At 37.0% G+C, this 15,310-nt stretch overlaps 1 protein-coding gene across 1 annotated transcript in view; it reads left to right on the forward strand.

Moving 5' to 3' along the window:
- Nucleotides 1-12,763: 12,763 nt before the first annotated feature.
- The window catches only part of LOC126469934 (serine hydroxymethyltransferase, mitochondrial-like), a 119,982-nt gene continuing 117,435 nt past the window's right edge, over nt 12,764-15,310 (forward strand). Inside the window, exon 1 of the mRNA XM_050097333.1 lies at nt 12,764-12,949. Within this exon, the coding sequence (XP_049953290.1) occupies nt 12,902-12,949 (48 nt within the window). The 5' untranslated portion in view covers nt 12,764-12,901. The remainder of the gene's footprint in view (nt 12,950-15,310) is intronic.

The following is a 15,310-nucleotide window of genomic DNA, read 5'->3' on the forward strand; positions in this document are numbered from 1 at the left end:
ACAACATGAATTTCATCTCTGACACAGACGCGTGCGAAAACGAAATGACTGTACCGAAAATTGTGTCGGTACAATCCTCATTAAGCCCAGTGCAATCGCCAATTGCTGATAATACCGATTTGTTATCCCAGCTGATGTCAAGTTTGACTGTCATAACACAAGGGATTAAGGCATTGGAAACATCACAATCTAATCTTGCAACGGCACAATCCACATTTGCAAACGACATGAATCGTAGATTCCAGGCATTGGAGAGTGCGCAATTTAATTTGGCTCAGGAGCAATCTAATAAACTAAAAGAAATAAATGATAAGATTACTGAAAAATTCCAGAGTTTGGAAACAAAGCAGAGTCACTTGATTACCAGTCAGGCACAACTCATAGTTACACAAGAACAACAGTATCAGGAATTAACAAACAAATACAAAGACATCTTATGTCGCCAAGATACACTAAATCATCAAGTGCAAGAAGTTATTCATGTACAGAACACTATTGCGCAAGACGTGAATACAATTAAGCACGATAACGAGCAAGCTGTCATTGAGCTTACTCGGAGGATAGACACTCTCAGTCTCGAAGGCGAGAAACACATAGAGAAACTTTTCAATGAACATAAGATCGCATTTTCTAAGGACATTGAAGATTGGGCGAAAGAGCAAACCGAGACAGTGCGAAATTATGTTGACAAAACCTTGAAAGAAACAGTTTCTAACGTGCAAGTTAACAACGAAGCTGCACAAGAACAACTTAAAGCAGAAGTTAAAGAGATTAAGGAGAATATAGGAGATGAATTTCCTGCTTGGAAAGCAAAGATAGAAAATACATTAAAAGCATGCCAGCAGGGTCTAGTTAATACTAGAAGGGCACATACTACTTGCAGTTTATCAAAAGCAGACATTATTCCTGATGAAACCAGTGAAACCGAATCCATGCAACAAAGTCCATGTACTGGTGCATATTTACGTAATCAACCAGAAACAAATTATCGAGATTATCATTCACCGCGTAGTAGCCACCAGAATACACCTGTGACTATGAATGAAGAAAAAATGCTTAAATATCGTCAATTCCAGATATTTATTCCCGAAAGGAAGTCGATCAATCCCGTGGTATTTATCAAGCAATTTAAAGGGATATTGCCGCGAATGTGGACTGAGCAACAAAAAATTATGTACGTTGCAGGATTCATACATGGAGACGGATCGATGTGGGCGTCAGAAGCATCCGATTGGTGTCAAGATTATGACCAATTTGAACGCGCTTTCTTGCACAAATACTGGAATAAAGGTGTACAAGAAAGACTACGTAAGGAAGTTTTTGACCCACAACCTTTTTCTTTCAAAAATGGATCTTTAAGAAAGTATTTCGAGAAATATATAAATAAAAGTAAATACTGGAATGAACCAATCCCGACGCAGGATATCATTCGAATATTAAAGGGCAAACTTCCACTTGAAGTTAAGGAAAAACTTCTACATGTGCCTGAACAACATGTGGAAGATTTTCTTGCCACATTGGATTCTATAGACATTCTGTTCGAAGAATCTCGTGTGCGCTATAACCAACCAAGTTACCAACCTAACAAATACAATAGTAACAACAAACAGTATGGAAACAAACCTTTTGCACACAATTCACCAAACCCACAGGTGAATTATTTCCAGAAAAACGTGAAATCTGGTAACAAAAATCCCGACCAGTGTAATCATGACCAACAATGTGAACAAACATATAAACGGAAATGGAGGAAGAATAATAAGAAGAGGAAAGGATACTATCAAGAAGGGAATTATCAGCAAAAACGCCGATATCAGCAACCAACCCATGAATATCACAACCAACCACAAACTTCAGGTTGGGTACCAAATGAAAATGCAAATGAATGGAGAAATCAACCACCAATAATAACCGACGTAACGGAGCAGACATCTACTAATAATGGACAATCGTCAAACTAAACTCGACTGTCAGAAGCCCCGACGGTGCAGTCGAGGAAGTTTTCAGGGGCGAAAATTCGAGCGTCAAATTTTTCCGGTACAATGAAGGCAGATTATTAATAGAAGAACTTCAGCACGATATGATGCCTTGTCAAGAGGAACATATCACTGTACCTGTTGCGAAAATTCAGGCGGCGATTGAAGGCATTACTGTGCAAGTTACTTTAGATACGGGAGCAGCAGTAAATGTCGTTTCTGAGAAGTTATTTCAAAGAATACTTCAGAAAGCAAATCCACCGATTTTTCCTGTTCAATGTTGTAGAATTGTAGGTCCTACTGGTCATAAGTCTTCTCAGGTTAAAGTGCAGACTCAACTCCAGTTAGATATAGGAAATGTAGCTATAAATTGTACGTTCCTTGTAATAAAAAAATTGGTTGAGGACTGTATCCTGGATATAGATGAATTTAGAGAGAGAAATTGGCATATCGATTTTTCTCTAGGCCGTGCCAGTTTTACAATAATGGATCAGAGACATCAAGTGAACCTTCTCAGGGAATATAGTACCCATGGAAAGTATTGTCAGGGACGAAAGCTGCAAGTAAAGTGGATACATAGCAAACCTGTACGGTATTACCAAATTAATTACTTGCAACCAGTTTTAAACCCTGAAGTTATGGTATATGAAAAGGTACAAGAACCTGAATATTTGCAACAACATCAAAGAAAGCAATTATATGATCTTCTACAGGAATATCATGAAGTCTTTCAAGAAAGACCTGGTGTAATCAAGGGATACACATGCCATTTAGATCTGATACCACACCAAGTTTTCTGCCGTATTTTTTATCCAGTACCGTGGCACCAACGAAAGGCAGTTGATGCGGAAATCCACCAGATGCTTGAATGGGATCTGATCGAACCTTCGACGAGTCCATACTGTAGTCCGCTTCATGTTGTATCGAAAAAGGGAGGAAAAGTTCGTCTCGTGCTAGACGCACGGCAGATAAATAAGATTATCATGCCCGTGCGAACTCACCCGGAAAACATCGATGAGCTAATTCAAAAGTTCGAGGGGATGAAATACTTAACAAATATAGATTTGAGAAGTTCATTTTGGCAGGTGGCTCTAGACGAACCATCAAAAAAAGTACACCGCATTTGTACATGCAGGTAGAAGCTATCAATTTAAGGTTTTACCTTTTGGGCTAAACGTGAGCTCAGGAGTTTTTATAAATGCTCTAGATCATGCATTGGGACCTGCACTTCGAAGCAATTTAACTTTATTTGTGGACGACATGCTCATAGCTACGAGCACATGGGAGGAGCACGTTGATTTATTGAGAAGAGTGTTAGAACGTTTCAAGAAAGCAGGCATAACCGCAAATCTGCAAAAGTCCCATTTTGCTCGAGATAAAATCAAATTTTTGGGTCATCTTATAAATGGAAAAGGCATCTTACCGGACTCCGAGAAACTAAAGGCAATCAAAAACTTTGCAGTTCCAACAACAAAAAAGACAGTTAAAGGGCTTCCTCAGGGTTGTCTCTTTTTTCAGGCGTTTCATTCACGACCACTCTATTAATGCAGAACCGTTGTACAGCTTGTTGCGCAAAAATACTCCGTGGGTGTGGACGCAACAATGTCAGAATGCATTTGAAGCAATAAAACATGCCTTAGTCAATTCACAAATATTATATCATCCAGATATGAGCCAAGAATTCGGTTTAATGGCAGATGCTTCGGAAACTGGAATAGGGTCATGCCTCTTCCAAGTGAAGATGATAGATACGATATCAACTTTCTGTCCAATAGCTTTTGCTAGCCGACTCTTAACTGCTTGTGAAAGAACATATACGACTACCGAAAGGGAAGCATTGGCCGTAGTCTGGTCATTTAAGAAATTTTACTATTACTTATATGGAGCGAAGACAACAGTATACTGTGACCACAAAGCGTTAAGTTTTTTGCAAACATGTAAATTATTACATCCAAGATTAGCAAGATGGACGCTCTCACTCCAAGAGTTTCAATTTGAAATTAAATACCTAAGCGGACAGGATAATTTCATCGCTGATGCACTGTCTAGAATGCCAGATGGAGATTTGTCAACTATCAACATCACCGGCAATCCGTCCGAATTTAATGTTCTCATAATGACTGATAGAACATATAGGAAACATTTTCTTGACATGTGTAAGAACATGGAAAACCTACAGAATGAAGATCCTCGTTGGCATTCAATAAAGGAAACTTTAGCAAAGCCTGGAAACGATGATCTGAAGAGACTGTACAAAGTTGAGGATGATGTCTTATTTTTCAGAGGGCATCTTGATTCAGATAATTGGAAGGTGTGTATTCCCGAGAAGAATGAGAATGACTTAATTTTGCACACGCACATCACTTGGGGACATTTTGGAGTATTAAAGTGTGCTCGGAAGATTCAAGCATATTGCTACTTCCCAAACATTCGCAGGAAAGTGCACAGACAGTTAAGGAAATGTAAAATTTGTCAGCTAGCCAAACCAGGAAATTTTTGTGTGAAAGGTTTCCTACATCCTATTATACCCACTAAACCACTGTCAATCATTTCGGTCGACGGCTGTGGTCCTCTACCATCATCGAGGGGAGGATGCAAATATATTGTAGCTTTTCTTGATATATTCACTAAGTATGTCAAACTTTATCCATTAAAATCAGCTACTGCTGCATCCATAGCCAAGAAGCTGGTCAAAGATTATATGGTCAAAGTAGGCAAACCAGAGGCTATTCTTTCTGACAATGGGTCAATGTTCACTGGATTTCGTTGGAGGCAAACATTAGCCAGTTGTGGTATAAAACAAATTCTAACATCAGTGTACCACCCTTCGGCGAATCCCGTGGAACGAATTTTTCGTGAATTAAACCGGTTCATGAGAACATATTGCCACAACCAGCAACCCAAATGGATCGATTATCTTCACGATTTTCAGGAAATTGTAAACAATATGCCACATACTACGACAGAATACACCCCATACGAAATGATGTTTGGAAAACAGGAACAGAATGACTGGATTCGACCAATTCCTAAAGTAGCTATTAACAAAATAGACCTACAAAATAAAGTACGACAATCCTTACTCAATATAATGGACACGACAAGAAAAAGGAAAATATATTTTGACAATCGACTTGGAAAAATAAAAACATATAAAGTGAAAGACCAAGTTTTACTAAAAACTCATCCTATACAGAGGAAGAACACAAAATGGCAATTATTGTATCAAGGACCATTTGTGATTACCAAAATACCCCATCCAGGAACTTATGTTTTAAAGGATGTGAAGAATGGAAAGGTGAAAGGAATGTATCCTCATCACTTGTTAAAGCAATTTCATGATGACTGAAGATTCTGAAGATTGAAAATACTATTCTTATCAAATAATATTGATTAGAGAATTTTCATTAAACCTATGAATCATACTTAGGATAGTTTTTTTTTTGCAATTTAGTAGTTAGTTTTTCTTTTCAGGCATACTGTACGAGAGATATGCAGACATTATGTATAGGTTTTCCACTGTAAGGATAAGTTTTCTTTTCAGTATGCAGAGAATTTAGCTATAGTATGAATGATTTCTTTTAAAAAACTTTTATTTAGTAGATAGTAATTTCAATCAGGTTTCACAATGCATAATGACCATGGGTTAGTGACTCAAATGAATCTGGTCTATGGCAAGATATTTTTTCTTATGTCAATTTAACAATCTCAATGTATGTTTGTATTTGCTTTTTTACTCGCTGAGCTGAAGTCATGCTGTTCGGAAGGGGTAACCCGTTCTCAGTTTTAAAAGGACGCCTATTACTTTGTTTCAATCTTTTGTGATGAACATTGTCTTTAGAATTGTACTATTGTTGTAACATACCTGTGTATGTAAATTATGTTATATCAATTGTTGCTCGCGAAGTTACCAACTGAGCGAATGCCTTTCAGTTATAAGCCCTTCAACAAGTGTTAAAGTCCATCTGAAAGATGACGAGCATAAGTTGACACGGCAGCTCCAGTTGGATTTGCGTATAGTGCATTCTAGGGTTGTTGATAGAAATGAAGAACACCTTACGACTTCCGAATATTTCGAATTCAGGACAGACAATTAGAAAGAACTTTAGATTAGATTCTATTTCAGCTCAGCATAGATCAAATTCCTTTTCCACGGAACTTACACTGACTCTTATTTTCATGTTAACCATATGTGGAAAACCATAATACCCACGAGGAGACGGTGAAATGGGAATAGAATTCCATCAGTTACCAGGAGATGACAGATATAAGGGAATCGTAGATGGACGTAAACCAACGCGTCCACGGTTCACCTCAAGACACAGAAGATTAACAGTGTTGTGTTTCTTTTGTGAACAGTGTTTAAATTCATTTAAAAAAAATCCATATTGTAAATATTTTTTTATTATTTTTCATTGTAATTCAATTAATTTCCTTTGCAAATGAGAAATACGAGGATGGTAAATCTACCCCAAGGTTTTCCTTGGTTTTCCTTTGTGGGGCTTGGCCGAATGGCTAGATTACCCGTTTGAGACATCCCAAGGCGAGTGACAGAAGCTTTGAGTGATGATGAAAAGGGTTTCTGATCACATCTCATGCCATCCTCGACAAATGAATAAAAGCAAGCATGTAAGCTACGCATATATGCTGCATCAGGAATTCAGCACAGGCTTTGTCAGCAGTATATGCACCCAAATCAATAATTTACATTTAGATAGTCATTCACTAATACCAAAATATCATAAGAAATACTGTGGACATTAACACTCTAGTGGACATTAATACAGCGTCATAAACAATCACCGATATAGTGTTGTGTGAACGCTCGTGTTTGTTTTTGCCCAAAAACGTTCGTCTACAAGAGGGGCATATATGATGTATCATGTAGCGTAACTTGCTGTGACAGTGCGAGAGAGAGACAAAGATATTGTTTATTACTCTGTGGCGGACAGCGCTCACATAATTATTCTTAGGATATAGTTTTTGTTTTGTTCTTGTTAAGAGTAATTTTAGTAGAGGAGAGCCATTCTTGTGATGTAAAAAATCGACGCCATTGCGAGTTTTTGATTCACATTGTAAAATATAAGTACATATGGAAGGAAATCAGTTAATAGAACAATAAAATATTGTTCATTTCAAGAAGGTACGTCTTATTATACACCCAGCGATGTACTGCTATTGTGATTTACTAATAAACACCAGTTGAGAACAGTTCCGACGGGAGCGTTCAGTTCTAGTGAAATAGTTCGATGTTTTCTTCGGAAAAGAAGTCACTTCATGGATCATTCAAATCCACAATAGTAACTGGACATTTCTCAGAACTGAAAGCAATCTGATTGCTATGCAACAGACCCCCGAAGAATATTTCTCCGTATTTTGGTTACCACTTTCAGCTCAACACGGTATCTGCAGCATCTGGAGCAGATTTCTACAACAGCGGAAGCGTGTAATCGCCATCAGTTTCACACACCGCCCTGTGTACGCTGTATGTATTTACCCACAACAGTGAACATACAGTTACTCACACAAATAGAAAGACAACACTAGGTGGTGTGGGGAAACATTTCAGTATAATGGCCCTGTAGAGCTAAACAGTAATTAGCCTAGTAAGAAAAGGAGTCGTTATACCGCATACAGAGAGAGTTTCTACCACTTCTCATCATGCTTGCCAAGCCCTACCTTCACCATCAAGGTCGCTGTATCTCTCTCCAATTAGAATGTTTGTAGCATTGTTGGCAGGACTTCGAATCAGCTCGAGATTTTGATGCACCAATTGGACAGAATTTGACACAATTTCACTCTGGAGAATATCCAATCTCTGTCGATTAGTGCCAAGCCGAACAACTGCTTGCATAAGGGCCAGAATTGGGCCAATGCATTACTGACTTACTCAATTTGTAAAGCTCATCTGCGAGAATAGATCATCCACTTGTCTGAAATTGTAATCATTTGTTTGCCCGTACATGTACATCACATCTACCGATTTCTGTCCTATTTGGATGATTCCTTCATTGTATGTCTTCTTTTTTGTCTAAGAGTGTATCTATTCCTAGTCTTTTTTAGTACATTTTACTTTTTGTACCAAGGATGTGCTTTATCATAAGCTGTTGACCTTACGTGTGCTCATTTTCTCACTCAATAAGCCACTTTTTCAGGACTGTGTCGCAATTGTGTCTGCACAACATGATAGTGAGGTGAAATTCTGTGAATGCCTTTGTGTTTTACCAAAAGAAGCCAATTTTAACGTGGCAACAAGAAAAATATAGCTTTTTTTGTTGAAACTTCGCTACTGATGACGTTTTCCAAAAAAGAAAATGGTTAAGAAGTCTGGGACAATTAAATCACTCCTTTTTTGCACTGTCAGTGGAATTCTGTAACCCTGTTTGTGACAAATGAAAATTTGTGCCAGACTAGAACTCAAACCTGGATTTCCCACCTATCGCGAGCAGCCGCCTTAGTCACTCTGGATAGCCAAACAAGTTTCCAGGTCCAACCAAAGCGTCCATAGGTCATGGCCTCAACATCTTTACACTTGCACATTTCGTGATTCCTGCACAGGGAGAGACAAATATTTTATAGTCATTTTAGCCTGTTGAGGCCTCAATACAACATTGTTGGTTACAATGATTGTGTTTATTGTAATGTGAGTATGCAGACACTGTATAAACACAGACATTCTAACCATCAATGATGAAAACATGTCTCGTATGTTCTGCCTCACATGCATGGGTCTCCACCAGTCAGCGACGCCAGCTGGCTGCCATTGTGTGCTGCCTTATTAAGTAAATGAATGTTTTCACATGCAAAAAAATGTGATGACGTAACAAATGGAATGATAGCTGATGCAAGAGTGGCGCCATGTGATACTGTTTCCACAAACTACTGTCAAAATGTAGTGTCACAACAATTTAAATGAGTAAACAGTCTCTGTTGCAACAGTGTAATTGTTTTTAGATTCCAATTGCATAATAGCAATAGAGACTGTTCACTCATTCGAATCATTCATCTACTGTTTCTGCGTGCCATAATGGAATGGAATGTTTAGTGCCACAGATTTTCATTGTAGGGTACGCTGGGATTATTCATTGTCATTCAGGTTATGACATTACAACTGCGAAAAGAATCCAATAAAATGAAGAGAAAGCACAAATTTTGGGTCCTGCAATGGATTTTATAAAAAATAACACAGTGGTGTCAAACAAACTTACAACAGAGAGTTAATTACTTTCGAATACCTACAGCCAATTTGGAGTACTTGTAGATCTGTTACTTGAGCTCTATTAAAAATTCAATACTCATGTACATACAGTTCTTGGTTGAGAACTGTATTCCAATTTTGTCGATTACCTGTCACCTTCCCAATGTTTGCACCACTTCCTCAAAAGTACAATTTCAGAGTCCTTGCTTGATGTGTTGGATGCTATTTATGATGCCCTAAAGACTAATCTAAACATTAATATTTTTACTGTTACACTTCACATCAGTTAAATAAAATGAAATACTGAAGTTATCCTACACCGAATTTCGGCGTTATGTTTGACGCAAGTGCGCCAAAATAAATTTTAACATAGCATGTGACTTCCTTCATCAAAAGTTATGCTGAAGATGAAGTTATACTGCTACAAGATACCTTGTTGCTCTCTTTCTCAAATCCACTGAACAATTACTTAAAAGCATTGAAACTGTCATATACTTTCACCACAAAATTTAATGATTATGTGCTCATAACTGCAATGGCAAAACACTTTTACCACAAAAATTAACCACAATGTGCTCATAATTGCAATGTCAAAACCTGTAGCTTCCAACTATCTTGAATGTAGAAAGTTAACATTATGTTAATCTTGAAACATCATGTTGTCATGGTTCAGGGCACATGCAGTTTAGAACAATACACATGTCATGTTATAAGAGTTGCTTGGTAGTCACCACATATAATGAAATCGAACTACACATCATTTTTTGTCGTTATAGCTGTGCATTTACCATGCAACATAAAATGATCAATTTTTTCCATTCACTTGAGTAAAGTAATGGTAATATTTTTATCAAACCTTGACAACTGTCTAACTTATATTTTAAATAAAATGCAGGAATATTTTTCTAAATTCACATAAAAATAATAAGTTTTCAAGTAGGCTATATTTAATTTTATTTACAACTGTGCAGTTGCCTTATAATTTTCAGAAATTAGTCTTTTTTGGTGCTGATTGTGTCTGCAGACACTCCGCTCATAAGATTTTAACCATTTGTTGTGCTCATTGACATAGGCATTGAGAATGTTTCTTGGTTTTGTTTTTACAGTAGGCATACATAAATCAGAACCATGGAACATTTTCCAATACGCCAATCCAAAGACTGATTTGATACAGCTCTGCATGCTAGTCTACCCTCTGCAGGACTCTTTGTATCTGTATAACTACTGCAAACTACATCCATTTCAATCTGTTTACTGTAGTCAAACCTTTGTCTCACTCTATAATTTTTACACCCCTCCACTCTTCACTTCATTACCAAATTAATTACTCCTTTATGTCTCAGCGCTGATACTGTCAACTTATCGCTCTTTTAGTCTTCTTACGCCATTAATTTCTTTTTTCACCAGTTCGATCCATTACATCTTCTTTAGCTGTCAGATCTATACATCTAATCTTCAGCTTTCACCTGCAGCACCAAGTTTGAAAAGTTTCTGTCCACATCTCATCTGAAGTGCTTATCATTCAAATTTATTTTCAGTGCAAAACTACACCACAGAAGAATACCTCCAAAAACTACTTCCTAACTTTTAAATATGAATTCAGTGATAACAAATTGCTCTTTTTCAGAAATTCCTTTCTTGCTATTGCCATTCCACATTTTACTACCTCTCTACTATGGTCATCATCATGTGTTCTGCTTTCCTGTACATGAACTGTGTATGACAGGTGTGGGAAAGTGAGTCATGACACATGGATGGAAGTAGTAATTACCAACTGTGAAATGTAGCTTTAGTGCCTTGACTAATGTTTATTATATCAGTGAGATAATGGTTCAAAAATCATCTTTTAGTCATTATATTGACTAATTAAATTTTATTTTAATTTGCTTATGGAAGTAAACTAATTCCTTAAAAGAACATCAATATGTATTGCTTAATAGGTGCAAACAGTTTCCATCCCATAACTGGCCATCTCTTTCAGTACTTGATCTGTGATAGTATGGAACACATGTGTATATATGCACAGATATTTAAAGCGGACTCTTGGAAATGTATTATGTAACATATCATTTCAATTGGCAGACTAGTGTGAATGATGCATGTGGCAATTCTGCTGATATTTTAGGTGCTACAGTTTCGAAGTCCGTTGGCAAAAGATGAGAGCTCTTCTATCTATGACTAGAATTTATTGAGAACCAGTCTGCAATACTACTAAATACTTCATTGATTGCTGCTTCTGTTCTTGCAGCTCTGTTGAGCTTGATTATGATGCTTGCATAATCACAAAATGGCGCTATTTCTGCTTATCACTGTAAGATGGAAAACGATTTTTATATGGCAAGAAGAGAGGGGGGGGGGGGGTTTCGTGAATTGAACACTGTGGATTATCAGTAATAATTTGTCCATGTTCAAAAAGAAAATTCATCATGAGAGCTGCATGAGTTGGCTAACATAAGTCTTTGCTCCCCGTTAGTTAAATATTGCTCATTGTTCTTTGAAAGGCAAAAAAAGTCCTGGTACGTGAAATCATGTTATTTAGATATTTCAATACATGGTCAGTGAAATGGTAGATGTTCATTGTAGAGGTTCTCCTGGAATCGAAATAGTAATTGGGTAAGAACCTTATAATTGTGTATGTCCTCAACCATTCTTAAATAAGTTACCTATCCCAAAACTTTTAGGAATGAAAGTAATGGTGAAATGTCTCAATAGTTATTAATGTCTATTCTATTATCATTCTGAAAGAGGGTTCCAACAATTCCGTAGCTAATTCTGTAAAGATACCTTGTGAAAGTGATACATTAAATATATTTGTAAGTGCAGTAGCTATATCACAAGAACATTCTTTCAACATTTTGCTTGAAATGCTGTCAGTCCCACAAGAATTTTTAGTTTTAAGTGAGTTAATTATATTCTTGGTTTCTCTGCCAGAAGCTGAAGTTGTCTTGATTTGACTGAGTGGTTGTGCAATATCTTTTCTTTTAAGCTGGCTATACTGGTTTCCTCAGTTACATTTTTTAAAACTCTTTCAGCTTCGCGCACAGTCTGTCTGGATGAATGCTTGACCTAAACTAGAATCCCTTCTCACACCAGTAATAACAAGAAATTTTTCATGCCTGAATTTGCCCCCTCCCCTCTTTTCCAGCTTATTCTCTCAGGAAGCTGTACAAAGGGTTAAACGATATAACAGCCTAGCTGTCTCATATACTTTTCACAGAGATACTAACGCAAAGAACTTTTCAGCAGTTTATCAGAATGATTGTATGGCGGAGAAGCGCCTAAAGCCAAATAAAGATAGTAAAATGTCGTAAATAATGGAAGATTATTCGAATTAATAGAAAGCTCCAGGAAATTATAATAATTGCTACACTAACGTGGATGATAGTTGCTAAGTCGCTTTTTGAATAGATATAAGTATTGTTGTCACATTTTTAATGCATTTATCTTGAATACCTTAAATGTTAAAACTGAACATATGTGAATTAGAGTTTCGTTCATTTTCGCATTCGGATGTTGGTAACGGAGCAACTGACATACAGAGGGTAGTGTAGTTGTATTATCGCTGATGTTAATCGCGCGTACTTTTCACAGTACAGTAGCAGCGACTGCGTTAGTTGAGTGTGCGTGTTGGGTGTGTAGTCCTGCGTGTGTGTGTAATTTCAGTAGGAGATATTCGTTTATTAGTGGAAAAATTTTTTCGTTGGGTGTCGCTATATTTCTCGGTTAAATGTTTGTTCTTCGTAGACTTTCTGTTATATCTACTCAATATTTGAACGTAAGTAGCTTGTACCGTATTGTAAACAGCGCTTGAATGTTACACACGGTATTTTTTTCTGACACATATTTCGTATACTTAAGTTGATACAAATGCACGTAGAGTAGCCGCTTAAGGAAGAGGTATATGTCGGACCAGCGTTAAAAGCGGCACTAATGTTGTCAAGAGCTGCAACAAGTTTTTGTATCAGGTGTTGATGAAAAGCATTGTTGCAGAGGTGTTTGGATATATTACTGATTATTACGGTTTTGCCTCTTGGGAGTGTTGCTTATTTAGAGAGTAAATCAGGGTGATAACAGAAATCGCCCATCGACTCCTACGAATTTTTGTAAGAATATTAATTTAAGTTTATCCCTTCAGATATCTTCAAATTTGTGAAAAGTTCGCGCAGTTGCCTGTGCGCTCAAAGACAAACTCTAGTTGCATCCTAGCTACATATAGCATTGATAATATGTATAGTTGTTAATATGGTATGTCCTGATGTTTTCTTAAAATAAAACTTGTGAAATACGAAATGATTTTGTATGGCTCTTTAAAGCGACAGTGTGTAGTGAAAATGTTTTTGATAACCTACCGACACAATAACAATATATCGCAAACTTGTTGTTTTCTTTGTACTAATTGTAATGAAATATACGTAGACTCTGCCAAACAATGTATACATTTGATTACTCTCACACTGTGGGTGTTCTTATAGGAGACACCTAAAACTTATACCCAGCGATGTTATTGCTAAAATTCATTATTTCCATTATCTAGTTTGTGCGAATATAATTAATCCGCACTAGAGGAACGAATCGTAGTCCTGTATTAAATGCTAATTGTTATAAGACGGATGACTAGAATTAACACATAACATTCGCTTGTGTTGATTATTCACATTTTGACGTAATTTTCAGCATTGCTCCCATAAAAAAGCCAGCTGTCAAATAGTAAATACTGTTTGCCGGAAAACAGAGAGAACTAAAATAACCTCCAGTTAATATGAACAGATCGTTGCGTCCTTGATTTGGTGTGCTGCTGTTTGTGCATTCTTAGCAGTTCTGGATTTTCAGGTGGTCTTCGTAAATAATGTTTTTGTTTTACTTGGATCATATGCATATGTATTCTCAGGCCATCACATTCACTTCTGTGTAATGTGTTTACAAATTTACAAACGTAAATATGCATGTACTTGAGAATTAGTGTTCAGTTGAATTTTAATATTTGTAGATTTGTTTCATGTTCAGATCTGAGTGGATATCATGTAGGAAGTTAAATGCACAATTCCATGTCATGGAGTTCACCATTTAAATGACTATAATGTTGTTAATCTATGGATTGTTTCCTTTACTGCTTGCTCAGAATACAGACTGGATAACATCAGAGATAGGCTACAACACTGCCGCACTCCCTTCTCAACCACTGCTTCCCTTTCCTATCCCTCGACTCATATAACTGACATCTGGTTTCTGTACAAATTGTAAATAGCCTTTCGGTCCCTGTATTTGATCTATGCCACCTTCAGTATTTGAAAGAGACTATTCCAGTCAACATTGTCAAAAGCTTTCTCTAAGTCTACAGATGATAGAAACATAGGTTTGCCTTTGCTTAATCTATCTTCTAAGATAAGTCGTAGGGTTAGTATTGCCTCACATGGTCAAACATTTTTCTGGAAATCTGATATTCCCCGTGGTCAACTTCTACCAGTTTTTCCATTCGTCCGGAAAGAATTTGTGTTAGTATTTTGCAGCCTTGACTTATTAAATTGATGGTTCGGTAATTTTCACATCTGTCAACACTTAGTTTCTTTGGGATTGGAATTATTATATTCTTCATGAAGTCTGAGGGTATTTTGCTTGTCTATTACATCTTGCTCACCAGATGGCAGAGTTTTGTCGGGGCTGGCTCTCCCAAGGCTGTCAGTAGTTGTAATGGAATGCTGTCTGCTCCTCGGGCCGTGTTTCGACTTAGGTCTCTCAGTGGTCTGTCAAACTCTTCACGCAGTATCATAGCTCCCCTTACATCTTCGTCTATGTCCTCTTCCATTTCCATAATATTGCCCTGAAGTACATTGCCTTTGTCTAGACCCTCTATATATTCTGTCCATCTTTCTGCCTTCGCTTCTTTGCTGAGAGCTTGTTTTCCATCTGAGCTCTTGATATTCATACAAGTTGTTCTCTTTTCTCCGAAGATCTCTTTCATTTTCCTGTAGGCAGTATCTATCTCACCCTAGTGGTATATAGGTGGCACGTAAGAGTAATTTTTGTTAACATTCTTTTATACACTTCATCATAATTGTTAGCTATGCAAGTGGTCTGAAATGTTCTGAGAGATGTCATTAATAACAGGCTAATAAAATTAGATTTTACATATCATTTA

The sequence above is a fragment of the Schistocerca serialis genome, chromosome 3, assembly GCF_023864345.2.
Source record: "Schistocerca serialis cubense isolate TAMUIC-IGC-003099 chromosome 3, iqSchSeri2.2, whole genome shotgun sequence".
Taxonomy (NCBI): domain Eukaryota; kingdom Metazoa; phylum Arthropoda; class Insecta; order Orthoptera; family Acrididae; genus Schistocerca; species Schistocerca serialis.